Genomic DNA, 27,016 nt, shown 5'->3' on the forward strand with positions numbered 1-27,016 from the left:
AATTATCATCCTCCTCCTAGGTAAACACTATAGATAGTCAATGTTGTTTCAGTAGTGTTATAACGAGCCTAATCAATTGTGCTTTCAATTTTAGTTTACTACAGTATCATCATCATGTCGACTAAACCCATATTGGGAAAAAAAGGCTTTAAGTGCTATTGGTATACAGAAATAATACATACCGTGGTATTTAAGAAATATAGCACTATTTCAAGACGTTATATCTGTTTAATCAGTGCCTTGGTTCAAAATCCTTTTCACAAACATCTCAGTGACACTCATTTCAAATTTCGTGGACAAACTTTCTGGTCATGTGACGTAAAACGTGCTTCTTTATTGGCTGATGTCGTTTACCAACGTTTACCAACTACTGTTTTGTCACGTAGAAAAGTAGTCAACTGTGTTTCTAGTCGAATAACCGTAATCATGAACATTTAATTATGTAAACTTTAATCTGACATTTAGGTGGCCTGGCCTTGAACTTGGAAACAATATTGAAAAATGAATTGTTAGTCATTCGTTTGTCACGCAATATCATTACAGGTTCATTGTTCAAAATAAGTAGGCCAAGCATGTCATTTTGGTTTAGAATAGGCAGGCATTATTACCCCACAAACAAAATAGCCTACTATCAAAAAGCCAATTAATTCAGTTAGCTAAATACAAAGAAATAGAACAGTGATGTGAAATATTTTACTGTTGATTGTTTTTCTACAGCTACACTTACACTTTTTGAGTTTCATGTTGTTTAATTGTAACTTGTTTAACTGCATGCTCTTATGGTTCTTCCCTTTGGCACTTATTTGTTTTTTTCACAATGTATGCTTCATGTTTTGGCTGCTCGCAATGTTTGGGGCTATCTCGTTGTTATGATCAGTGACCTATGCACTTTTGTAAAGCTTTCTCTTGGAAGTCGCTTTGGATAAAAGTGTCTGCTAAATGCATAAATGTAAATGTGATGGCCCATCTGTTATATGGTTTTGACCTACTTTTCAAACCGGGCCTGACATCTCAGACACTAGATGAAGGGCAAAAGTACGAAACAATGACATTGCACGTAAAGTAAGCTAAATATTCATCTTTTATTTTCAAAAACCATACACGTTACTCGACAAGTTTCAAAAAGGAATATCGACCACATTATTACACTGCTGAAGATAAAACAGACATTAAGTACTTTATTACCAAATAGTGAGATAAAAAAAAAACATAATCCATAAAGAGATGGATTAAATTCATTCCCTGTTCAGGAACGAGACTACAGAGAAACAAAAAAATGAACTTTTGACCTTCTCCAATTTTCTCCATCTAATAGTATTTTTTTCACTACTGCTTTCATTAGATGTGGTTTGAAGTTACATAACCAAGGACCAAGGGTGCATTTGCAGTTCAACTTTCAAGATTTCAACTGGTCAGAAGCAAGTCAACAAGTCTTGATATTGTTTTTCTATTTAAGGGTTTATTTGAATTGCACCCAATATCAATGAACCATACGATCTTGTTGACAAACAACTAACTAACAAGTTATGACTATGATAGTATTTTTATGATAGGCTTGACAAAAAATGCAAAGATTTGTTTCAATGCTGCACCTGCCCCCAACCCATAAACCTCATATTTCTGAGTCATGAAAGCTTTGGCTTTTCTCTAAAAAGATCCAGTACAAAGCTATATACATAGTATCCAGTCTCTCTAAGATTTAGTGCAATAAAGTATTCTGTGCTCAGAGTCTAAGTCTCTTCTCTTTATTAAACTACATTTCCCACAAGATATCTTGCAGTGTGAATATGTTCATCAGCTATCAGCTAATATGTTGACCAAAGTTCATGACAAGAAGAGATGGATTCATTTAATGATAAAGAATGTAAACATCTCCTCAAAGATAATAGTAAATTGACTGATTGTAGCCTATGTCTTCTTCAGAAATCTAAGTAAGCTTCCTTGATTATACTTTGCAAAACTTCTCCCTGGTTTCTGGTTATCCTTCAACAAATTGACAGTTAAGAGATTTCCAAATGCCCAACAACAACCTAGAACTCTGACAAAATCCTAAACTTAAAACCATAAAGGTCCACTTGCTTTACGCAATTCTCTAAAAATAAAAATCTGGAACAATAACAGAATTAGAATCCTTCCACACTTAAATTCTGCCTAAACATGAACACATTCATGGTCTTACCTTTGTTCATTAACACTAATGAGAAGTCTGTGCATCAGTGGCATAGATGTGAAGACTGAAAGCCAACACCACACCACAAAAAAAACAGGAACATGATCACTTTCAAATGAATATGAAATGTAGCTTTGGAACTAGTTGAAAACAACAAATAAATTATATACAGAGTAGAGAACCCATCTTAGATATCTGTGGATGTTCTCTTGGTATCCCACTTATACCTTATTGACCCCATGACCACATCTTTAAAACACTTTTCTACACAAGTCTTTGTATCTTGCTATAGTTTTTTTAAGTACTGTACCTGGACAAATAAATACCAAATAGAAACTGCAGGCAAAACATTGCAGTTTCAAAAGAAACTATTAATTCTAAATACAGCCATATCTAAAATACAATATTTACCATTTCACCCTTGTACTCTTTTATAGTACATTGTGTTGGGTAGGTCTTCAACCAACCTTTGAAAAAACAGCACAAACTTGTAAACAGGTGTGCTTCAAATTGATCAAATTATACAAATATAAGTAGCCAATGCATTGTTTACTACTATTTAAGATGTGCAGAGAAGAGGCAATAAACCCAGACTCCATGTTAATTATATTCAAGCTTCTAAGCAAATAATTTTTCATTTTAAGTTTGAGAATCTCACTTTTTCATACAAACACCTAACAGCTAGACCATATTTAGGGTCAAAAACCCAGATGCTCTCCAGAATGTTTGGTGTCTTCTATTTCAGTACATGCCAAACCTTCAGAGCCTTCTCCTTCGCCATCTTGGTTGTGTTTAGTGGTGTGTTTGGGAGGTCATTCTAATAAATGACCCAGGGGCAGCAGTGGCTGGCCTCCCTGCTCAGAGAGAGGTCTCCAGGCTGTGCAGCGGGCTCCCGGGGCACGGAGGCAAGCCAGCGGCATTCTGGGGCAGGGTGCCAGTCTTTGAGTCTTTGTGGAGCGGAAAGATCCGGTCCACTGCATTATTGTTCTGGTTGGGCGAGGTCGGGATGGTGGAGAGCGGGGGAAGAGGCGCAGGGATGGCGGAGTTGCGTTTAGTGGGAGGTTCGTCCTCACCCTCTGTGTCATCGATATGCGGGATCTGGGGCTCGGAGTCCTGTATCCGGAACTCCGGGTGGCTCATGAAGTTGTGGATGGAGCTGCGTGATTCAGGGGTCTCCAGGCCCTCGTAGGGGGACATGGTGTCACGGAAGGCGTTGACCACACGAATCTGGGGAGACACACAGCCGACGGCAATGCAGTCAAATGAGTTAAGCTGGTTTGCTTGGAAAATAACTTTCTTCCATTTCCATTTACCATAAAGACCCATGATTTGCTGAGGCCTAACAAAAAAGTGATATTTTCGACAACTTTCAAAGACTAACAGTATATATATATTTTTTAAAGCAATGTCAAGTCATCACATCCATCCATCCCTCAAACAGGATGAGCTGTATATTCTGGGCACTGCTGGGACCGTACCTGGGTCTGGATCCGGTTGAGGCCCCGGCACCACAGCACCTGGCCCCTCCTCATCTCCATCTCGCCGTGGTCAATCTCATCCATGTCCTCCATCTCCTCCTGATCCTCCTCGGGGAACTCCTCCTGCTGCGTGCCGTGGCCGGCCGTCTTCAGGAACTTCAGGCGGCTGGTGGGGATGCTGGAGATCAGCTGCGACAGAAACGGATGAGCGGAGAGGCAGAGGGGTGTCACGGTCTCACTAGGGACGTTGAGTTTGGGCATTCCAATAGAGTCTCTCACTATCTCCCTTCCTCTTTATTTTCGGGTTTTGACTAAGAAGTGAACTGCGTATGAGTCACACTAAAGCAAGATTAGTCATAATCTCGTCTTTTCAGTGGCATGTCTCATCCCTATTCCAGTATGAACTGTGAAAGCCTTTTCCCCTTTGGAGGGTTTAACGGTTATTTCATGACATTTTCAAGAGATTAGAGACCAGAATGAAGCTCACCTGGCCCCATAGAAGACAGCCAACACCCAGAAAAACACACCAGAGCCACTGGTCAATGGTCAGGCTCACACAGCTGAAGGGCTTTCCACCAAACTGCACAATAACAATCTGGAAAAGACATACAGGAAACCGAATTCAAATCCACATCAGGTTAGGTGCACATCCTGCCGTTTCACTCGGTCACCTGAGATTTCTTCAAATACATTTCCGTTGGTGTCATTTGAACTGAGTCAAATGTGTTCTCAAGATATACTGTAACCACGCTTTCACCGACATTTTACAATATTCATTTTTTTATACACACAAGACAAAAACACAGGTTTAATTTCTCTTTTCAAACCTGAACGCAGCTCACCTGAATGATAAATGTTCCAAACACGATGGAGCAGAAGATGGGGTTGTTGAAGATGCCGTCAAACACGTTCCTCTCCCCGTGGATCTTGCGGGCGTTGATTTCGTTAAACAGCTGCATCATCACAAAGACGTTGAAGACGATGGTGTAGTGTTCCGAGGGTGGAGCGTGGAGGGGCGCGTTCCGGCCGCTGTCGATGTCAAAAATCCGCTCACCTGTGGACAGGAAGTGATGTCGTCAGTCAGATGAGTCTTCATTTGAAATAAAAACTAAATTGTGAAACTGTGGATTACTATCCTGAGGACTGTCAAGGACGGCTGATTATCGTTCTGGCATTAAAAACCAGGCCTACCCCTTTCAATATTATTTGAAGTAATACATCAATGTCACCTTGTGCTGCCTTGGGGTCATTGTGACCCACCTTTTGCACCACAACGGTGGGTCACAATGACCCCAAGTTCCATAAAAGTACAAGTGAAACTATTATAGTCTCCACCCTGCTGAGCTAAGGGTTCAGGTTTGCTTGCAGCCCTGACCTGCGAAGAGCAGGGTGAAGATGATGGTGAGCTGGTAGACAGCGTGGCCCAGGATGTTCTTCATCATGGTGCGGGAGATGAGGGGCTTCTTGCGGCCGTAGGGCTTCCTCAGGAGCAGGGCCTCTGTGGGGGGCTCGGTGGCCAGGGCCAGGGAGGCCAAGGTGTCCATGATCAGATTCACCCACAGCATCTGCACGGCTTTCAGAGGAGAGTCCTGGAGAGAGAGAGGTGGACAGTGTGAGTGAGGGAGAGTGAGTGAGTGAGAGAGAGAGAGAGAGAGAGAGAGAGAGAGAGAGAGAGAGAGAGAGAGAGAGAGAGAGAGAGAGATAAACGAGAGAGAAAGCAAGGGTGTTTGACAGTATGTGTGTGCGTGTATCACTTGTGTGTGTGCATGTCTTACCTGTCTGTGTGTTACCTGTGTGTGTCACCTCTGCATGTGTGTGTATCACATATGTATGTCCCCCCCTGTGTATGCGTGTCACCTGTGTGTGTTTGTGTCTTGCATATGAGTGTGTCACCTCTGTGTGTGTGTGTGTCATCTGTATGTGTGTGTGTTACCTGTGTGATGCAGGCCCCAGTGAAGGCCACGATGACGGCCACCACGTTGACGGTGAGCTGGAACTGCAGGAACTTGGAGATGCTGTCGTACACGTTCCTCCCCCACATCACAGCCTTCACGATGCTGGAGAAGTTGTCGTCCGTCAGGATGATGTCTGAGGCCTCCTTGGCCACGTCTGTGCCAGCGATGCCCTGTAGCAACACCGTGTCAGAATGGGTTTGTCAGAATGTGACAGTGCACGTCTGGTCAAATGAAGAGACACGGCATGTTTATGAAAAATGGATGTGGTTGTATTTGGGAGAGGTCCGGGATTGTTAATTTTACAATGAATACATTTTTATTCAACCCGTTCTCCAGCTTGCCTTCCTTCATATAAAAACCGCATTTGAAAATGTCGAAGAAACACTCTCAATGGCTCTTTTTCTGCCATTGATGTTACAGTTATAGATTATTCTGTAATACTTAAAAATACCATACAATAGCGAGGCATTTCTATCGGCGGGTTTCACTTCTGGGCTGTCACTAAGCATACAGGTATTTAACACAACATGGATACATCGAGTATCATACCATAGCGAATCCAACATCAGCTTTCTTCAAGGCAGGGCCGTCATTAGTTCCATCTCCTGTCACAGCTACCACTTGTCTTTGTTCTAGAACAGTGCTGTCAATAATACCTGTCAACATAAACAAGTCATCATGAACCTACATGAACATTTCATACTTTAATGTTTTGTAATTCTCCAAATAGGTATAATTCGGGCACGCTAGAATCCAAAACGTACCTTTCACTAGAGTGTGTTTGTCAGTTGGGGATGATCTCGCTAGAACACGCAGTTTGGGCCAAATCTTATCAATGCGCTCTTGCTCAATCTGAAACAGAAAACATGTCTGGCCTCGAAATCGGATCTCTGATTTACATTTGAATCACTTAGCAGGTGCTTTTATGCAAAGCAACAGACAAACAGTGCCTCATCGTAAGTACAGCAGAAAATCAACGACCAGGAGTGCACAGTTCTAACAGTATTTCAGTGGCCAGCGCCAAGGAACGTTCTGTAGCTTAACCAAACACTGTGTGTTTAACTACGGAGGACTGAAGGGCAGGAGAGCGGGGTTTCTACAAGGACATCCTACCTCTCCCAGTTCGTTGCGTATCCGTCGGTTGAACTCTTTGCCCTCGATACACAGGAAGTCCTCCCCCGGGTTCAGAATGCCACATTTGGAGGCGATGGCGCGAGCTGTGTTGATGTTGTCCCCGGTAACCATGCGCACGGTGATGCCAGCGCGCTGGCACTTCTTAATGGCATCTGGGACCTGAGGTGAAACGCAACAGCTAAATGAGTCAAGGTCTAATCTAGAGTCCCTTCACTTCCTTTTGCATAAACAAATAACAGGACTAAGATTATCATTCAAATTCAAGTCAAATCTATTTTAAGAGAGACCAGTTCTTGACAGAACTGAATAATGACCCTGGTCTCCTAGCTCCTGGTGAGCTAGCATATATGATCATCGCACACTGAAATGCCCGGGGAAGCATTTGTTCTCAATGTCGAACGTGATACGCAAGAGTGTGCCGGCTCTTTTGGTGTTTAGGCTATGCGTCTGTTTTCATCACTGTATCTTCCTGACGGAATAACCGGAAATCCCCCTCGTGGGTTTATCCAGTCAGCGCTTCATACCTCAAGCCGGACAGGGTCCTCGATGCCCACCACACAGAGGCAGGTGAGGCCGGTGAGGATGTCAGTCTCGTTGTCCCAGTCGGGCTCTCCGTCCGCCGGGGGGAAGTCTCTGTAGGCCAGGCAGATGGTCCGGAGGCCCTCGGAGGCCATGGGCTCGATCACCGTCTTGACTATATCATCTCTGTCCCGGGACTTGAACACCTTGGCCTCCCCACTGGCGACCAGGATCCTGCAGCACCTGGGAAGGGCCACAACGAGTCCTGTTAACTTGACGTGGTCCTGTGTGTAATGTGTTGCATGGTGTGTTGGATCATATATGATGTGTCATGTGTAGTGGGTTGTATTGTATCATGTTTAGTATTGTGTGATGGGGTTGGTGTCATGTATTGCTTTGCATCGTATGACATGTTATGTATTCCGCTAATGTGAATGTAGTGTGAATAGTATGGAGATTTGTTAGGTAATTAAAGACATCAAAAATTCCTTTCAAAAGGGTTCTTCAAATCGGTCTCAAGCTTTATATTTATTGCAAAATATAACCGTCAGTGGATCATGTCTACAATGTCAATAATAAGTCTAAAGGTAGTAAGGGAATGCTATCACCGTAAGTCTAGATATTTCAGTTCAGTTTGAACCTGACAGTATTGTATCAACAGTAGAAGAGCAGGCGTACTTCTTGAGCAGGATCTCGGATGCTCCTTTGCTGAACATGCTGTAGCTGCCGTCTGCGTTCTTCAGCACGGTGCTCATGGACTTCCTGACAGAGTTGAAGGTGTAGACTTTGTAGAGCTTCTCCTCGGGGATCTGGTTGCGGATGGTCTGGTAGTCTCGGCGCAGGTCCAGGGAGAAGCCCAGCAAGGCACATTCGGTCTTGTTGCCCACCTGGCGCGGTAGACCGCCCTCCTTCTCTGGAGGCTGAGGACGCAACGCTTGGTTAGAGACGGAAGGACAACTTCGGATACTGAGACGTCACAAAAGGTTGTGTCACTGACAGATTGAGATGCCATCTCTACAGTGTAAACAGTCATCCCCAGTGTCTCACACTACCCAGGCTAAAGCACAATTCTGTTGTATTTATTGATATGTTATTTCACGTATCAGTAGGCAGTATGAAATGAAAGAGTAACACATAACACAATGCGACATACAGTACAGGGGGTATTTGAATCTACCAACACTTGATCTGCAGTCAATTGCTCTAACCACTGAGCTATACTTTACCCCACATTAGGATATCTTAAACTGGGAGAAACACTGATATACTGTATTGCATGGACATGAATCATGATGACTGAAATAATAAACACATTTATGTAATGGATTCCGTTTTTACCTCTGAGTCACAGGGTTGTCAAACCCAACTCACCATGATCTTGGTGGTGTAAGCGCAGTTGATCCCTATCCCCATGGTGAGCAGGTCCAGGATCTTGGTTGGTATGAGGTCTGGCTCCGGAACCTTCCTGTAGTGTCTGTCCCCGAGGTAGGCCTGGACCACCGTCATCCTGTTCATGGTCAAGGTGCCCGTCTTGTCTGAGCAGATGGCGGTGGCATTGCCCATGGTCTCACAGGCATCCAAGTGCCTCACTAGATTGTTGTCTTTCATCATTTTCTGAGGAATAAATAACAATGTGGTCATTGACACAGATTTACAGAGGTAACGCTTTCCATACCAGACAGAATGTCGTCATCCGTCTGGCCAACATCCGACTTACATCCCACCAAAATACAAACAAATACTGTTCCACTGAATTTGTTTGTCCATCCTCAACAGTACAGCATTATGAGACTCAAAGAACACAAGTGACTAAAACAACATAAAGCGAGTGCGATTTCGACCAGAATGTACAGTTTTTGCAGACCTTGACGGAGTAGGCGAGCGAGATGGTGACGGCGAGGGGAAGCCCCTCAGGCACAGCGACCACCAGCACGGTGACGCCAATGATGAAGAACTTGACAAAGAACTGGATGTAGACGGGAGTGCACTCCTTGATCCACGGCAGGCCCTGGATCCAAAAGGTGTCCATCAGGAACAGAGAGATCAGGATAATGACTGTGAGCCCCGACATGAACAGGCCTGGAAGACACAGAATGAAGTCACCCCGAAATGAGCACAATATGAACATATATGAATATGTATATGTTTACCAGGCATTTGAATCGCAAGCGATATACAAGGGGGATGTGAACCTGCAACCTCTCGATCTGCAGTCAAATGGTCTGCGACTGAACTCTCCATATCCTCCCCCAATTTGATCGATATATATCTTTTTTTTAAAGAGCACACTTTTCTGAAGTGAAAGTCGATGTACTATGTAGCCATATGCCAGAAAGACATATACAGATGCTGTGTCTGCAGCTATTTCAACTCTTTAGGGGAACTAGTAAAACAGTTGCCAGTGCCAGACATATTCATCATGTCGGCATAAGAAGTCAGGGGAGAAAAAACAAATCTATGGAAATTAGATTTGAATAGCTCACCGCCCACACAAGAATACTCCAGAAGCACCTTGTGTGTTGGTCATACCTGCTTTGCCGATCTGCACGGCAAGCTTGGTTAGTTTCCCCTGAAGGACCGACTTCTCCTTCTTTGGTGGGTTGGCCTTCTTCTTCTCCCCTCCTTCTCCATCCTCACTGTTAAGGGGCTGCATTTCCACGGCCGCGCCATCCTGAGACTTGCCTGTCAGGAAGGAGGAAACTCTGCATAAACCATAAGACAGAGCGCAACATCTAACAATACTTTTAGCAGTTCAACTCCTGACGGTTGTTAGGGCATTCAAGACAAAAGGCTTTTGAAAATATGGATCTGATCCTTTATCATTTACTTTGGGGATACCGTTTCTTTTACTCCTACTTGAATACAGTTTCTGAACATGCGTACAAAGTACAGATGGTAAAACGCTTGACAACTAGGGGGGGGGGGGGGGGGGGGTGTCAAGAGAGGCCACCACACCTGCAGACAGAGGCAGGGCAACAGGTCGGGCGTATATCTAACTATGAACCACTATGGCAGTGAACCAGCATTGTGCTGTGAGATCGTAGGTCGAAGAACAGGAGGCTGTTGACACTGCACTGAAACTGATAGGGGGAGCTCCACTGTGGGATCCACCACACACTGCCAATCATCCTAGTCTGGGATTTCTTGGCAGAGGTTCTCTACTACAAGCCAATCTAACCGCACATCATCCCGAAACGTAACCCGCTCTTCTGTGCCCCAAACACGCCCGCACGGTCGATTCCTATCACACTCTCCGGATGTGTTTGGGAGCGAGGGACTTGCGGCAGCGGGGTGTTGTTTGTCGAGGCACGCATATGATGTGTGTGTGCATGCATGTGGACTGTATGTGTGTAAGTGTGCTGATCCGAGTACAGTAAATTAGGTTGTTAAGGAACAAAGGCAGGCAGGGGGGAAAAGCAGCTGCCAAGCTTAAGGCCTGTAATCTCCTTGGTCCTAATCACCATGAACGGAGTCAAGAGCACCTGCTGCCTGGGCCACAGGGACATACACATGACCATATGGCCACACGGGCGCATGCTGAAGACAGTCACCATATGGCACTCACCTCGCATAGACCGCCGCAGAGTTACTGCTGTTGGTAAACAACAGCACTTAACGCTCACACAAAAGGAAACGGGTCCCTGCAAACATCCCCCGAAACGACAAACGAGCACCGAGCCTGTCGGCTGAAATGCTCAACTGCTGAGCTCTAACCCTCCTCTTTCTATCCCTAGTCTCCATGACATTATAGAAGATACCTTTAAACCTGCATGATTGATACATATATGCCAGACCAACAATGACCAAATAAGTCAGACTTTGCAGCCATCCAAGAAACTGAACCACCCAAATGCACACAACCGACACTAACATAAAATAAGTAAATAAATTGTCATATAGTTAGTATTAATTCGTTTGCATGTATTCTGGTGCATGCTGCACAGCAATGTTTACTAAGTTACAGATCAAAGACACTTAATAATGAAAAAAACACAATTCAAGTAGGGTACAGCCACCGACCTCAGGTTTATGAGTCATATAAATACACACACTGTCTTTGGAAGCATTCAATATAGGTCAGTGTCAATAATGAGATGTCTCTTACCTTTCTTCCCTTTGTCCTCTTTCTTATCTGTGGAGTTAAAAGAAACACTTGACTCAGTCTATTACACACGTATCTGTTTGACCTAATTGAATGTAAATCTGTGAGTCTTAATTTGAGTGCAGCGAGGGAATCAAATTTGTTTTGTTACAGTGAAGTTATCTTCTATTAAAATACATCAACATGGGGGGGATGGACAATGATTAAATGTCAACCTTAACATCACCTTTCCCTTGATACACACACTTTGGGCCTTGTTGACCTGACTGCAGAATTATCAGAATTATTCTTAATAATATTCATAATTACTTTACAAGTAGCAGTTGAATAACTCTGAACAAAGCATCAGAATTATAAATACAAAAACAATGTCTTATGTTTGGAGTTATGGTATGAAAAGCCTCAAAAGAAAGGAGATTCAAATGACCATCACAACCCCAGACCAACCATTGCACCAACACAATGTTTTCTGATGTTTGAAGTAAAGTAAACCAACATTGTTAAGGTGCTATAACAGGTGTAATATATATATATAGTCAAATACACCTTGTGTGAACTGAACTTTGAGACTGAGTATGTCTATGCCTTGGTCCCCATCACTCCAGCACATTTACGCCTTTTATCTCGAGCACAGAGCCAGCCCCACTGCTAAAGCCTCAAAGATGAGAACATGCTGCCCCAGACATGTCATAATCATCTACGTTGAACAGATAAATACAGAATATATCCATCCAAAAGATGAACCAAAAGCATAATGTTGATACTCAATAGGTCTCATGAATTATGTTTTTAAACTTGTTAATAATGATGTTGCATAAAACGCTACATCTTACTGTTTTTCACGGAGGCCAAACCGCTTCAAGTAAAAGGATTGGATGGGATGTGTGTGTAATATAAAACTGCACTATGCATACAATGTCATATGATTTAATATCAATCAAGACGATTGTCACAGTGACAATACAGTAAGTTTTAATGTAAAAAAAACGCACAGTACCATTTTTTCTTAACACTACTCTCCACATACTTTTCTTGTCCTTTTTGCCTTTCTTTTCCTTCTCCTCTTTCTTTTTCTTCTCCTTTTCTTTCTTCTTTTCCTCCTTCTCCTTCTTTTTCCGTTCCTTCTCAGCCTTCTCCTCTTCGTCGTCCTCGTCATCGTCTCCGCTGGCTCCGAGCAGGGTGAAAATGATGCCCGTCTGGGAGTTCACACCCACCGCTGTGACCAGCATTTTTCCGGAACCTTCCATGACATGAGTGCCTGAGAAAGTGTAACACAGAAAGGGTGGGGGGAGGTGTGAGAGAGGGGGAGAGAGTGAATGGGTGAGTAAAGGAGTGAGTGAGTGAGTGAGTGATTGGGCAGGAGAGCGAAGGTGAGAAACCAGTAGTGCACTTATTTAACCATCGAACCCAGTTAAATGGTTGGTCAGAAGAAAGAAGAGAGTGGAGTCAGGGCCTTACGGTGCCTTCCCAAGCGACTATCTACAGGCGAGAAAAACAGCTGCCTGGCTCCATTATCATCTCTGTCTGAGAGACCAGAGGGAGTCCGAATGTACAGTGGTAAACAATGGGATCACAGCAGGGATAATGATCTAAAAGGAGGTTACAATGATCTAAGCACAGGTTCCATAAGATTGGATCTGGGCAGACTAATCGGTCTTATCACACGAGAAACGTTTGCTGAAACCTAACAGCGAAACAGTAAAGGTAACATGTCTTAAAATTCACTTTAAAATGGTGTCATACTGGTTTGTCTGAGTGTGCTGGCATTGCTGAAAATGCTGGAACCTTCATACCCATTAAATGTGTTGCTCACCTACCAAAATAGAACATGGGGCTTAAGTATGAGGTTTCAGTGAAACCTTGACAAAACGATGACACATAGAATGATGGGAGGGGTGGGAGATTGCGGGTGGGTGCTTCTCAATACCTGACAGCAGCATTGGGTCTCTGTCCAAGGTCTTTTTGACATGATCCGACTCGCCCGTGAGAGAACTCTCATCAATCTTTAAGTCGTTGCCCTGGATGAGAACACCATCCGCTGGAAGGAGATCACCTGGAAGCGCACGCATTCAGGATGAGCAAAGACATGGACATTAATAACAAGATTTTCGATGAATCCGGTACATTGCAGACAATCAAACTAAGATACACGCGCGTTTTACTGTTCACGACAGACAACTGAATGTCACGACAGGTAAATCCATTTCTATGAAACACGCATGTGTATTTACTGTCAGGTGCGAGAGGGTGTGTGTGCCTCAGTCCCTCTACTTCTACATGAGTAGGGTTCGGTTTACATACGAACACAGCCTTAGTTACCATATTTGATTTGAGCCACGTCTCCGACCACAATGTCGGACACGGGGATCTGGATGACCTGTCCGCCGCGCACCACGGTGAACCTCTGCTCCTGCTCTATCCGACTCTGCAGCCCTCGGAACTGCTTCTCCTTCGACCAATCGTTGAAGGCCGTCACCAGCACCACGCACACCACCGACAGGAGGATGGCGGCACCTTCGATCCAGCCCGTATCCGCCTCGCCCTCGTCCTCAGCTCCTCCCGCCGCATTCCCGCAATCTGGAGCGGACAGGCGACAACGATGAGCACGGCTGTTTTCTTTCTAAAAAAGCTAGTTTGTGTTTTGTTATTTCCCCTGTTTTGACTTGAACAGGGTTTGTTAGATAAGGCTTGACGTGTGGCTGGGATGGCTGTCCTTGGTGTTTGAGAACACAGGATATTCCGAAATGGCACAACTGGTGTTGAGTGTTGGGGGGTTCATTTGTTTTATAAAGACCATGGTGGTGCAGGTAAAATGTTTGTTTTTTTACTGCTAAAAGTGAGAAGACGCTTGTTTTCTGACGTTGACACCCGCCTCTCTGGCCTTGATGTGTAAGTCCGCTCACCAGCTCAGAGGAAGTTCACTTGTTACCCACAAGAACCACCGTACAATGCTTTTTGAAACTGGACTGTAAGTTCATCCAAGTGAATCAGAGAATCAAAAAAGACCTCTAACCATAGGTCACTGTAAATAAGTATATTCGCAACATGAGTGAAATTAAACTGGTCATTTTATTTTAAACCATGTTTATGTCAATAAGGTCAGGGTCCTTTCAGATTACACAATCATTAACAAGGATAAACTGTAGAACTACGGCCGGATTTAATTACATGCGTTTGCTTTGGTCTGCACTGATTTCTTACAACCACATGTCACACAGATTTCCATGTATCAGTCCAATCTCTAATGGCCAGTGACTGTGCAGCCCACCATGGAAAACCAGAGCTCGCTATCTACTTGACTCATTGCAGGAAATATTGCAATAAATTTATCAAATGATGAATACGTTTAACAGAATGAGGGAACTTGAAATCAAATATAATTTGAAAATGCATTCACATGTGCATATGTAGCCTAGAGGGTGGCGTAACAGAAAGCAAACACATGAGCAGATACTTACTTTCTCTTTCGGCATCTGGAGGTCTGTAAAAAGAAAGGCCTAATGATACAATGGCTGCCACCTCAAGGATGATTAGTGTCACATCTTGCAATGCTTCCCACACTAATTGGAGAAAGGTTTTTGGCTTTTTGGGAGGTATAAGGTTTTGTCCAAATTCTTCTTTTCTTCTCTCAATGTCCTCAGCGTGTCCTCCTAAGCCTGGAGGGAGAGGAAACACAAATCAACATCTGTTGGGCTTTTGTATTTTTCTATTTTGTGAGACAATTCTGTATTTTTATCGTCTTATACAGTTTCAGTGTTCTAAAAGCAATGCTCCATAGCAGTTGTGTTTACAATTGTCATTGTGTGTCACCTTTAGAGCCTTCTCAAAAACTAAAAATATAAAGCTTATAAAATATACAGTTTTTACTAAAGCATAAACACATGTTTAGTCAGTGGCCAAAGAGGGTGAATACTGTAGCAATGATGAAGTGCATGGACCTGCTGTGAGGGAAGAGGAGCATTACTACAGTCAGAGAGCCGCCCTGATGTCCGCAGGCTTCACATTAGAAAGGATCAGAAAAACAAACACAGCTAATCACCCCTGACAGCTCCTGTTGCTGCTGATCAGCGGGTGTGCTCATGCTGTCTCAACTCATCTGAAAACTGACAGGAAGAATGGGCCTCTGCTATACAGCTCTGAGAAAATATCAGTCAATAAAATGCTGCATACTAAATTATTTTTTGTGTGTTTTACAAGGGTTAAAATAGCACATTGTCCAACCTTAGATGCACAAAAACCCTAGGCAGTTTTTGTACTTTTGGCAAAGGGTAATCCAAATATCAACAGACCATAGAAAGTGCACTGCATGAATGATTCATTTGAGGATTTCTAAGCAACATCCTTCCTGTCAAATCCTTCCCTGTTCCTGGTTTTAAAAAATGATGTCATGCAAGTTTGCAGCTAAACATTACAGACAGAATTCATAACAGAATCTGTTTTTTTTCTTGAACTCAAACGAGTGCTAAAGTCAATAGTTCAATACCATAGTCTGAAGCTACACATAGCTTTGTCTTGGCAACAGGAAGATGACACAGAGGCTGTCACTGATTGCGTGCTGACATAAAACAGCCAGTCCACTTGCTGCTGTTGGTGTAAACATGATGTGTATGACTATGATGTGCACAGTAGAAAACAGGGAGACAAAAAAAGAATTACAAACGACATGTCATTCAAAAGCACAGAGCCTCGACTGCTGACAAATGACCCGCATACAGACTGAAGTGCACCATGGATGTTTCTTTATAGTGCCCAAAAAAATAATCTATAGCTCTGTTTGACTGCAAAGCAGTATCGTTTACAGCAACAGTGGGCGTGCGCACACGACAATCTGTTAACCGTGCACCTCTGCAAGATCAGATCTGTCAGAAGTCTAATAATTCAGTCTACTGCAAAGTCTGAGTGGATTGATGGAGAATGCAGTAAACTGTGAGCAATACAGCCGATGGTCAACAACATTTGGAATGTTTTTACAAAGCACCAATAATTTCGGTCACAAATATTGAGACACATTTAACTATGAAGGTAGATAACTATGACCTTGGATTAATCGAGACTAAAAGCATTTTCAATGGACATCTTCATAAATGTTTTCTCTTACTTTAGGACTAGGCTTAATCCATGTCTGGGAAACTGGGCCATAGTGTTATTGCGGACTCCCATGACAGCAGCACAAATTAAGAAACCTCAGTATATGGAAGGAGTGGTCTGCTTTTTATTTCAACCTCATGAAATAAGATGCCGTTTGAGTGACTCATTGCTCACTCTCTGTGACAAACAGCAGGTTCAGGTTCCTCTGACCTGTTGAGTTGGGTTAGTATGCTTATTCCTTCTAAATCCCGCTTAACCATGTCGTTCCATCCAGCACTTTAAACTCCTATTCAAACTGTAGAAGCCACACCAGCGTTTTGGCTTTGACCTATCATCTAAACAAGACTAGCGGGCTTCTCATTTGTTGGGTCAATGCACTTTGAGCATAAAAAAAGCATGCACACAGAATCAGAGATGTATTCAAAGGCGGACGATGGGGTGGGGGGGCGTTACACAAGCGTGACAGATTAGTCCTGAACCGAGCAATCAACTGCCATGCTTGGCGGTTTAAGGTGAGTGGGATTACCTAAGGTAAATCAATCTGCCCCCACCTGTCGACACTGAGTTATAGTCAAGCTGTGCTGGTTTTCTTTATTTGTCGGTCTAATGGATTTTCCAATGTAGTCAAGCTGCTAGTGACATTTTAATGCTCTTTGTCAGTAATGTCTCTGTGGGTGAGTCATAAATGTTTGTTGTGGTGGTAGTGGTGTGGTGTGGTGGGGTGGGACAGGAAGTAGTGCGGGTGAAATGCTAAAGGTGTTTATTGAGTGTGCATGAGGGGCATGGTGAATGAATGAATAAATAATGGAAGGCAAATGTCAAAGGACGGAATGGGATACAGAGTGGAAAAGAGCTGTCCTCACCGAAACATTCCTGACTCTGAAAAGCCTAGCTAATGGAGATATGTACTTCAACTTAATATTCAAATCAAATCAAAAATACATGGCTATTAAAATATGTGATTGTATACACGAGGAAAGTGTATCTCCCTTAACATAACATTTCAAGGTTGTGAGTTTTCTCAATTTATCATGGTTCAACAGGTTTTAAAGGGGATATTTGACCTATCCTACAAAATATACAGGGCTGTACAGTATATGTACAAATGCATTGCACATGTGGTTTTGGGAACTCAGTCACAGCCAGATGTTGTGGAAAGAGCGGAGACAAATGGGTTGGCAGAGGGACAAAATATTGAGAGCATTTAATGCAGCCTTGTAAATTCCTGCTTCATTGCATGAGGCACCCAATGCTACCCTGTAAGATCTACATATGTACCGCCTACACATATAGTACTGTAAATGTAAGGCCTACATAGTAGGCCTACAGTGTTTGAGACAGTTTAGGTTGGTCATACGGTGCTAATCTGTGGGCATCTGTGTAGTCCTTTGTAGCATTGCTTTTAAAAAGGCTATATTTATTATATAAATAAAGTTTGATTTTAATTGGATTCAGATAGACGTTAGGCCTACATTTTCATGACATTGCTCCCTTAAAATAGCTCACAGGCACACATTTGAGACAGGCAAAACACTGGGTATCAAACATGCCAGAGGGTACAGGAATAAGGGAGGGGGACTTGTGTGGAATTACTGATTACTCTCTGATTACTGATGAACTAATAGGAAGTATGAAGTAAGAAGAACAGTATCTTAGTCAGAGACCTCGCAAAAGCACTACTGAATTCAATTTCAATCATTTGTGAAGATCTTCCCCTTATCGATTCAAAACATTTCTTATTTTAATACTTCAGTAAAACGGGTAAAATAATGTGTGTATGTGTGTACCTGGTATGGGTGTGTTGAACAGCCAGAGTCTGGTAAGAGACACGACTTACTGGAGGGAGCATGGATGGTTTTTGGTTATTAATTAATTTCTCTTTGTGTGGTTCACTATAAAGATATAGTCAGCTGGTTGGATATAGATACTACTACATTTATGTAACTCTATGGCCCAGATAGAGCACACTCTATGGCACAAATATTAGAAAGGTTAGATTTATTCAAAGGCGTGCGAATAAAAGTTATGTTTCATTTTTTACATTTCCTGGGAACAAATTATTTAGCAACTGAGTGAAACATCCATATAGCACTGTCATCCATCAAGACTCTGTTTAAGCATCAACAGTGGTTGGGGTTACACTTTTTTTTAAATGAATCAAGTTTGTTACCTTGGTCTGATTCACTTTTCTGACTCATGTTATAAACGAGAGAGACAGAGAGAGAGAGAGAGAGAGAGAGAGAGAGAGAGAGAGAGAGAGAGAGAGAGAGAGAGAGAGAGAGAGAGAGAGAGAGAGAGAGAGAGAGAGAGAGAGAGAGAGAGAGAGAGAGAGAGAGAGAGAGAGAGAGAGAGAGAGAGAGAGAGAGAGGAGAGAGGGAAGGAGGAAACAAAGAGAAGAGAGAGTACGAGAGAGAGGGCGAAAGCAATGGAAATGTGCTGTTTAATCTGGGATCACATTCACAATCCTTTCCCATCCCCCAACAGTTCAAAAAAGGTCACTGAAGTAATTACGCAGAATGACAACTGGGCTGCACCTGTACCCCAACCAGGCCTGTCTACCAGTGTTGTCACTTCTGAATATATACGGATATATTCTATTACCACAATGATTACATGGCAATGAGAGTGACAGTAAATCCCAACCCATCAGAAGACTATATTTAAAACGTATACAATCTAGAAAGTTCTTGTGTTGAATGACATCCAGGTCATTCACCAATTACATGACACCTGGAGTGAATCATCATTGTTCCATGTTTTGACCATCACTGCCATAGTCTGTCTTCTAAAAATGTAATTCGCATATAAAACCACATAAATCTTCTCACTATAAAATTACATGAGCAATACCACTCAACAGGGAGATGTGAAGCTGTATAAAATGTGTCATTTTTTCATAACTAATGGTTCAGTCTAATGTCATATTTATGCTATTTCCCCCATAGAGTAAAATTCCTTGGTGATAGGACTTCAATTTAAGAAGCAGCTATCCTGAAAACGTATGTAAGCATGGCTGCTTTAAACCCTCATTTTATATACCTTGAATATTTGTACAGCTTCACCACATTGATGGAGTACATTAGAAACACATTATTTCAAGTTTATCACCTTTGTATGAAAAGGATCAATAACTTATTGTACATTTTTGATTGAAACTTCTGCTGGATTTCCATCCTTCCTTGCTTAGAGGCTGAAGTCCTCTGTCACAGAACTCCACACATCCAAAATACATTAATAACCTCTGACATGTGTCACCCTAGGCGGTTATGTTGTGTGAAAAGCAACAGTTTCCCCCCAGTGTATAAGAAGTGACAGACAGCCCCCACGGTGTGGAACACTTGGGGCCTGAACACTCAATCTGTTCCAATCGTTCGGAGACTCTGCTCAATCACAGAGTACTCAAGAAGATGCCCATCTTTTGAAAACGTTATCAAAGGAGCTATTATCCGTACAGCATCCACATAATAGCAGGGTTGTTATGAATCATGAATGCTAGAACGTGGAATTCATCTGGATGTTCCATCTTTGTCTTGACAACAAATCTACAGCAGTTGCTTTCAACATCCGTCACATACTAAAGATATGAAGTAAATGACCCAATAAGACATTTCAGTAAATGTGGTGTAATAATTGTGGTTATTAGTGATCAATTGAATGGACAAAATAGAGCTCAAAGGAGTAGTTTCAAGAGTCAAATAACCAGAAGATTGAAATGTAAGTGAAAAGGCCTTTCATATTTACCATCCACAGGTGATGTTCGTAGCCTGGAACATAGTCCTTGGACATCTCCATAGCATTCCTGAATTCTAGTTATTCCCTCTGCTCCTCGGACCTCCATGAGGGAGCGCAAATCTTTGAGCGAGACGCTAAAATCTCCATCGTGATTGGCCTCGGCATGCCGGCCTCGCTTCGAACCACGAAATGAGTTGTTGGCCATGTTTCCTCTGGGGCACACCACACAAGAGGGGGTGGCGGTGGTGAGAGAGGCTTTTGAAAAAAGGCGAGTTAAGTCCTCAGTGGTAAAAATACGGTATTTCCCATAAACTGGTTTAATTCCTCAGGGATAGACTTCACACTGGGAGCGTGACTTAGACACGTAAAAAGCCATCTTCAATTGATCCCTACATGCCCACTCTCGCATTTTGGCTGCTGATTCTGGCAGATGTCCTCTGCAGTTATAAAGGCTATATCTGGAAAAGGAAAACAAAAACAGTTAGTCAACTGCCCTACTCATCAGGTCTCTAACTTTTTATCCTCAATGACATATGCTGTATTAGTTCAATCGAGATTCAGGTTCAAGAAAACACTGTCATTAACTGAACATAAAATTTGGTTTAGACATGAATAACCACATTAATATCGGTTATAATTGGTTCGTAACAGTTCAAATTGGGATTTACATGAACGCGAATTAGTCCCAAACTCTGTAGGAAGGGGAATGAAGATGTCTTTCAAGAAATCACTGGAACTACTTTCTTACTCAGATATATGGTCATTTGTGACCGTGAAAATACTCCATTCAACCATTGCATTTTATTTTGTCATAATGACTCAAAATTCAGTCAAACCAAACCATTGCCACACAGCAACACCACACACATAAACATCTTCAGAATCTACATCCTAAATAAAGTAGGATTTAGCCTGTAGACAAAACTCAAGTGTCATCTCAGTTAATCTATCAATCATAAGTAAGTCCATTTTGGGGGGTGATTTGTTGGTTGTTGTTTTGAGGCTAGCCCATTTAACACTTGTCCTCACTGACCAGTAAACTGAGTGACAACCTGCTTGTACAGGAAGTCAAGGAGAGGGAATACTGACATGTCAGGTTAAGACATGAAAGGCTAAAATTAGCAGCTGCATAAAATTGGCATGGCCCTGGAGAGATAAATTCATGGCAAGAAACATGTTTTGCTTTTTATAGGTTGATCAATTGAAATAATAATTTGTTTAAATGTACAGACAGTTTAATTACTCAAACCAACACTGTAAGGTCTGAGGATGAGTGCAGATTTAGAAACAGGTCTAAAAATAGCGCATGCAGGCTTCATTTGTTTTTCTTAAAAGCAGATTTTTAAAAACACGTGGCTTCGACTATCCAAAACCAAATGTGCATTTTACAAAGGCCTCTGTGTTAGTTCTTCAATCTTAAGCATTGATTAAAGGGTCAAAAAGTCACAATGAGTCTATTAAATCCAAAGTGAATTTGATGGAGTTACTGGGGCTGTGTTAAAAGCCCGGATTTAAAAGAGACCAGCAAAACTAGGAAGGCAGAATCATTCCTACTGCTTCTGCTTCGTAGCGCGCTTTCATACACATTTTCCTAGTCTGTGGATGAGAATTATAATCTCATGGATTGACAACGCACAAACGCATAGTTTGTAGGCTACAGTTTAATTTACAATGGTATCGTACAAACAGAACCAGTTTCAGCAGTCCACAACATTCAAGATCCATCACATTAAACATTTAGGGTGATATGTACGTAACACAATTATTCTACCACTGACTGACTGAACAGAGGTTGTACTTACATGAAATACCCCCATCCCCCTTTCCAACGCAACAGGAGGTATATGCCGGTACAACTGTCAGCCCGGTTAGGGCAGGCAGCGTCTTCCCAAAAGAAACATCGCACCTACAGAGTTTCTATCAGATTTTCAGGAGGGAGTCCAGATAGTTAACCTTTCCAGGTCTAAAACCAAAATTGCGGTACTTCCCTTGAAATTATGGTTTGACCTTCATCGCACACACACTCACCCGACGCAGGCTTCATTAGAGGAAAAAGGCTGGCTAAATGATTATCTCAGGAAAGCCTCTTGCTTAATCTAATTAGGCAATCTGTGGCATCGGTGCGTTGCACATCCACCGCTTGCTTCTCCTGAGAGACGCTCACTACCGGGGAGGAAGCAGGCGCAGTGAAGAGAACTGAGGAAAAACTCTGTCGCCGTTCACTCGGCTGTGCTCTGCCGGCGGGGCGTTTGCATCTGAAAAATTTCAGTTTGGAGCGCAGTTGTCCTACTGCATAAGGAGGATTCCATTTGATGAATTTCGTAGAATTACTATCAGGGAACGTACCATGTTATGAGGGGACCGGGGGTGATAAAACACGACGTTTAATACCCGTGACGTCAGATACAGGCACTGGACTGTACTTTTTTTTAACATAATAACTCTTACATAAATGTATTGGATATTCCACTGTTTGACCTGTAGGATATTATGAAGCTAGGTAAACGTGTGTGGTCTTAGATATGAAATACAATCTTAATTCCCCTTTTGTTAAAACCTCTGCCATTAGATCAAACTGTCAATTTGAGGTAGGGAACAGTGACTAGCCTAAATATCACAGACCACCAGATGGAAAGCTTTTTAAACAGTTAGTTTGGCACTGGATTCCTTCACAGCCGGGCTGTAGAGGAAGACAATCATGTATCTGCTGACAAAAGCAACCTATTGGTCAGGATATTTCAAGGGCTGTTTACCCTAAGCATAATTTCATCAGGACACTTTGTTCCCAAAACAACATACTCCTGTCTAGTGTAATTTCTGTGAGAAACCCCGGCAGACTAGCTGTATCAGCGGATCCAAAGAGAGCCCCTGCGAGATCTCACTGTAGTGGGGAGATCTAGCACATCAAATGATTTTAAACAAAGAAATCTGCTCAATAAGAATGGATCAGGCTATGGGTGTAATCATCTCATATTGCTACTTTTGGTGACAATTAGAACCCATGTTAATTTTAATTTCTGTAAAAAGAATGTAAAAAGGCCTTTGCCTAGTTTACAAAGTTTATTAAGATTGCATTCATATCATGGATTCGGGATGCTTAAATGGGATTATTTGGGAATGCGTTCCTCAAAAAATGCTGCTAAAGTGGTTCAAAAGTGTGACAAACCCTGATCATTACATATTTCTGTTGGCCACAGTTACAATCCGAATGTCACGATCCCAGATAGATCCCAGAAAGGGAAGAGGACCCAGACGCAGAGTAAACAGTGATGTGTTTATTTTTCTCCCAAAAAGGACAAGGCAAGAATCGTAGTCAGACGGAAACAGGTCGGTAATCCACAAGGCAAAAGTATCCACAGGGCTAGGCAAATTAGAGTGTTATTAATCATCTCTGTTTATAAAGTAACAAAATAATTTAGGCTATTTAATCATTAAAAATAAGTCAATTTAAACGCTGGGACGGAATTATGGATGAGACCATGTGCGAGGTAGTTCTGCAGATTAATTTTAAACCAAGACTACAGTCTGTATTGACCCCAAAATTACCCTCACCTTCATGACCGTGTCAAACCCCATTTAGAGATCAATTTTGTAGTAACCATGGATATCAACAACAATGGCAGTACATGGAGGTGGACAATAGTTCCCTAATGGAGAACAGATTTAAATGATTCTGTGACACTGTAGTAAATTCTTCCCTGAAATACATTACATTTTTACATTTTGGCAGACGCTCTTATCCAGAGCGACTTACATTAAGTACAGGGACATTCCCCCGAGGCAAGTAGGGTGAAGTGCCTTGCCCAAGGACACAACGTCATCTGGCACGGCCGGGAATCGAACTGGCAACCTTCTGATTACAAGCCCGCTTCCCTAACCGCTCAGCCACCTGACTCCCCTAGCTTGCTTGCAAATGTTGCCTGCAAGGCAAAACAATTAAGATAAGATAACAACCCAGTAACACTTGATTTTTGCCTCAAAAGGTCTTCAATAGAAAACTGCTCAGAGGAACTGTGTGAGATTCCATGATGCAGGTGACTGTTCTGTTCCCTTACTCACCCAACTCTCCAAACTGAACACTGCCAGTGCCCTCTAAATTTGTGTTTCTATGGAAACCACAGAAAGTTCTAGTAAAGGTGAGTACAAACCAAAAGTGAGTATGGGGTAAATTATCCTTTTCAATGTCCTTGATACTGAATGTAGAATGACTAAACACAACTGCAGAACACATTGTGTGTGTGTGTTTTGTGTTTGCGTGAGTGCATTTGTGAGTCTGTGTCTGTGTATGTGAAGTTGCTGCAGTAGCAGCTCTCTGTGTGTGCTCTTGATTTGATGAGGATTACTATCAGCCTGATTGCTGCATTAAGGATGAGAAATTGATTCAACATCAAAGAATACTGGTAGAAGGAAGTCAAGCTCTCCACAGCATCAAAGGCAACAGGAAGTTCTCCTAAATGGAAATTGGTGAATGGATTTGTGCTGGAAAGGTCAGTTTAAGTTATGAGATGGTTTAGTCCCCATCTGTGACCCTTTTCCCAATCACTGAAGTATGTTTTGGGATGTGAATAAAATATTAATCAAGCAATGCTGTAATCCATGAGGTGTGATCTTGTTATATTAAAACAATACAATGTGCATGAGAAACATACATGAGCAATTTACTGTACCTATAGAAATACACAAATACGATGGCAGTTCAGGACAGCTGCAGGTGAGTTGATGTTTGTGCTTTGGGACATACATTGGGATTAAACTGTTCAGACACACAGAGGGTTTCGTGTTGAACTCGAGAAGAAGTAAAAGAGACAGACAGGTAAGAGGTGAGACATATTCACTTTGAAAAAGTCCTGACATGCACAAAGCTCCTGTACTGCACATGCCTCTGTCTGTAAATCATCCCATGTCATCCAGATGTGTTTAACAGATAAAACCAGTGCAGTGCCTCAAAGCAAACTGGTTGGGAATTGCAGAATTTTCAACATCCATATTTAAGACGTTCATTTATTTGATGAACAACAACATCAAAAAAGAGATAACTTTGGCATTTGTGCAAAAACATGGGCAGGCAGCAGTTCTGAAACCAGCTTGGAGCAACAGCAAATACTTGTTTGTTTGGGTATTTCTTTAGATCAGAGAATTAACTCTTATTTAAATGCCTATTTATTGATGAGATCGAGGCCTAGATCACCAACCAGAATAATCTGTAACATCTTCTTAGGCACTAAGATGTTGTTTGGGGTGGTCGTTCATTAAATTCTGCATGCTTAAATGCTTTGCCACAGACAGTCAACACCCAAAATGCTATTCAGCTACCCAACAGTATTATTATTTGATTATTTAAGATGAACATGGCAACCTCTAAATACTGTTTGACTTTTAAATTAAAAAAACAAGCAGACAAGTAAATGCTTGTCTTTTTCGAACCCGATGGCAACATTTGAAGCCTTGTCTTGCTTGCTGTGGTTCTATAGATGGTTAATCTCAATATGGTAGCGCTGGCCTTATCACCCTTTCACAAGCACCATGAGTCAGAGAAGGTGTTGATAACCTATTTTGTAAAAAAACAGATTGTGTATCTGTGTGTTTGTGTCTGTGTGAGAAGCAACAGAGAAAAAGAGAGAGAGAGGAATGTCCATTGTATTACAAAAACATTCAATTCAATAAATACGTGGATGGTGAAAGAGATAATATGGCCTTAAAATCCCTTTCCAAAGCTCCTAGACTGGGTCATGTGGGACTCAAATACAAAATCCTGACAAATTCCTGAACTTGACAACAAATTGTCTCCTAAACAAGCTGGAACTCAAGTATCAGCACCTCCAACAGACCTACATGTGACTGACAGCTTGATGGAAAAAAGGCGGAGTCACTTACAGGTAAGTCACAGCAGGAAGTGGCAGCAAGGCGGGACTTAAGAGGAGATGAAACCGACCATGCCATTCCAGAAGAAAATGTCCCCGGTCCTACATACACACACTCACACACTCATACTCACTAAAGAGAATGTCTGGTGTACTGTACCGCAGCCTCCACACACAGCCTCTCTCCAGTACAACCGTAGCACGCGAGTACGACACTTAACTCCGATTGCTCCGTCTCAGGGACGGTAGAGAGCATGACCTCACCGAAACAGGATTAGCTATAAATAGCCGAGCCTATCCGCTGGAAGCTCCAGCTGGTGGCACTGTGTGCTTGGCCTTTCCTGCGTGGCGAAGGTGTGGTCTGGTGGATGCTGCCTGGACGTTATCCACTGGCTCGCTGGTGCTCCGGCATAAAAACCACTAAACCCCCTCGTCAATGGGTCAGCCGCCCCCCCCCCTCCCCACACACAAACACACACAACCCTCCCCCCTCCCCAAGGCCCCTTGAGAGACCAGCAGCTTTGGGGGAGGGGTTCAGCATAAGCCCCGCCCCCATCTCTTTCTCCCCTCCTCCCTCCTCTCTGACAAGGGCCCCACCTCCCTCGGCCCGGCTCGCCCAGACCCCCCCTCAGCTCTCCCCCCAGGCCCAGGCCCAGGCCCAGTTCACCCAGAACCGAAAGAGAACAATGAAGAGATCAGAGCAAGCGTCCCACGTCCTAATCAAGGCCCCACCCTTCATCATTACCTGGAGTGCTGCAAAAAGCCATCTGACGGCAAGTGGCGCATCTCCACACGTGCCACACACAATCTAAAGCGGTGTGCATTTAGCACGCACGTACTCACGTGCGCAGATGCCCATGCTCGGGGAAGGGGATTACATTTAAATGGCGCTTACACACATACTCTCACATACACACACCAAATGAAAACACACTGCCGGATTACAGACACACACACACACACAGAGCAGGATTATA

The 27,016-nt window shown here is 42.8% G+C and overlaps 1 protein-coding gene across 4 annotated transcripts; it reads right to left on the reverse strand.

The window, feature by feature from the left end:
* Positions 1-3,028: 3,028 nt before the first annotated feature.
* atp2b1b (ATPase plasma membrane Ca2+ transporting 1b) lies at positions 3,029-20,383 on the reverse strand. 4 transcript variants are annotated; one of them, XM_067233950.1, is made up of 20 exons: positions 20,188-20,383; positions 14,817-15,014; positions 13,678-13,935; positions 13,286-13,411; positions 12,489-12,616; positions 11,362-11,383; positions 9,786-9,938; positions 9,121-9,335; positions 8,628-8,870; positions 7,935-8,176; positions 7,262-7,499; positions 6,717-6,896; positions 6,368-6,455; positions 6,153-6,259; positions 5,582-5,773; positions 5,024-5,237; positions 4,491-4,702; positions 4,136-4,243; positions 3,649-3,837; positions 3,029-3,397 (listed from the first exon to the last, which is right to left on the reverse strand). In XM_067233950.1, exons 1-20 carry the CDS (start codon positions 20,381-20,383, stop codon positions 3,029-3,031), a joined length of 3,678 nt encoding a protein of 1,225 aa, XP_067090051.1. The 4 variants fall into 4 exon arrangements, with proteins under 4 accessions (XP_067090051.1, XP_067090048.1, XP_067090050.1 ...); XM_067233947.1 differs by having other exon boundaries at positions 11,362-11,388; positions 12,404-12,616; XM_067233949.1 differs by lacking the exon at positions 11,362-11,383 and having other exon boundaries at positions 12,404-12,616.
* Positions 20,384-27,016: the final 6,633 nt, after the last annotated feature.

The sequence above is a fragment of the Osmerus mordax genome, chromosome 4 (genome assembly GCF_038355195.1).
Source record: "Osmerus mordax isolate fOsmMor3 chromosome 4, fOsmMor3.pri, whole genome shotgun sequence".
NCBI classification, from domain to species: domain Eukaryota; kingdom Metazoa; phylum Chordata; class Actinopteri; order Osmeriformes; family Osmeridae; genus Osmerus; species Osmerus mordax.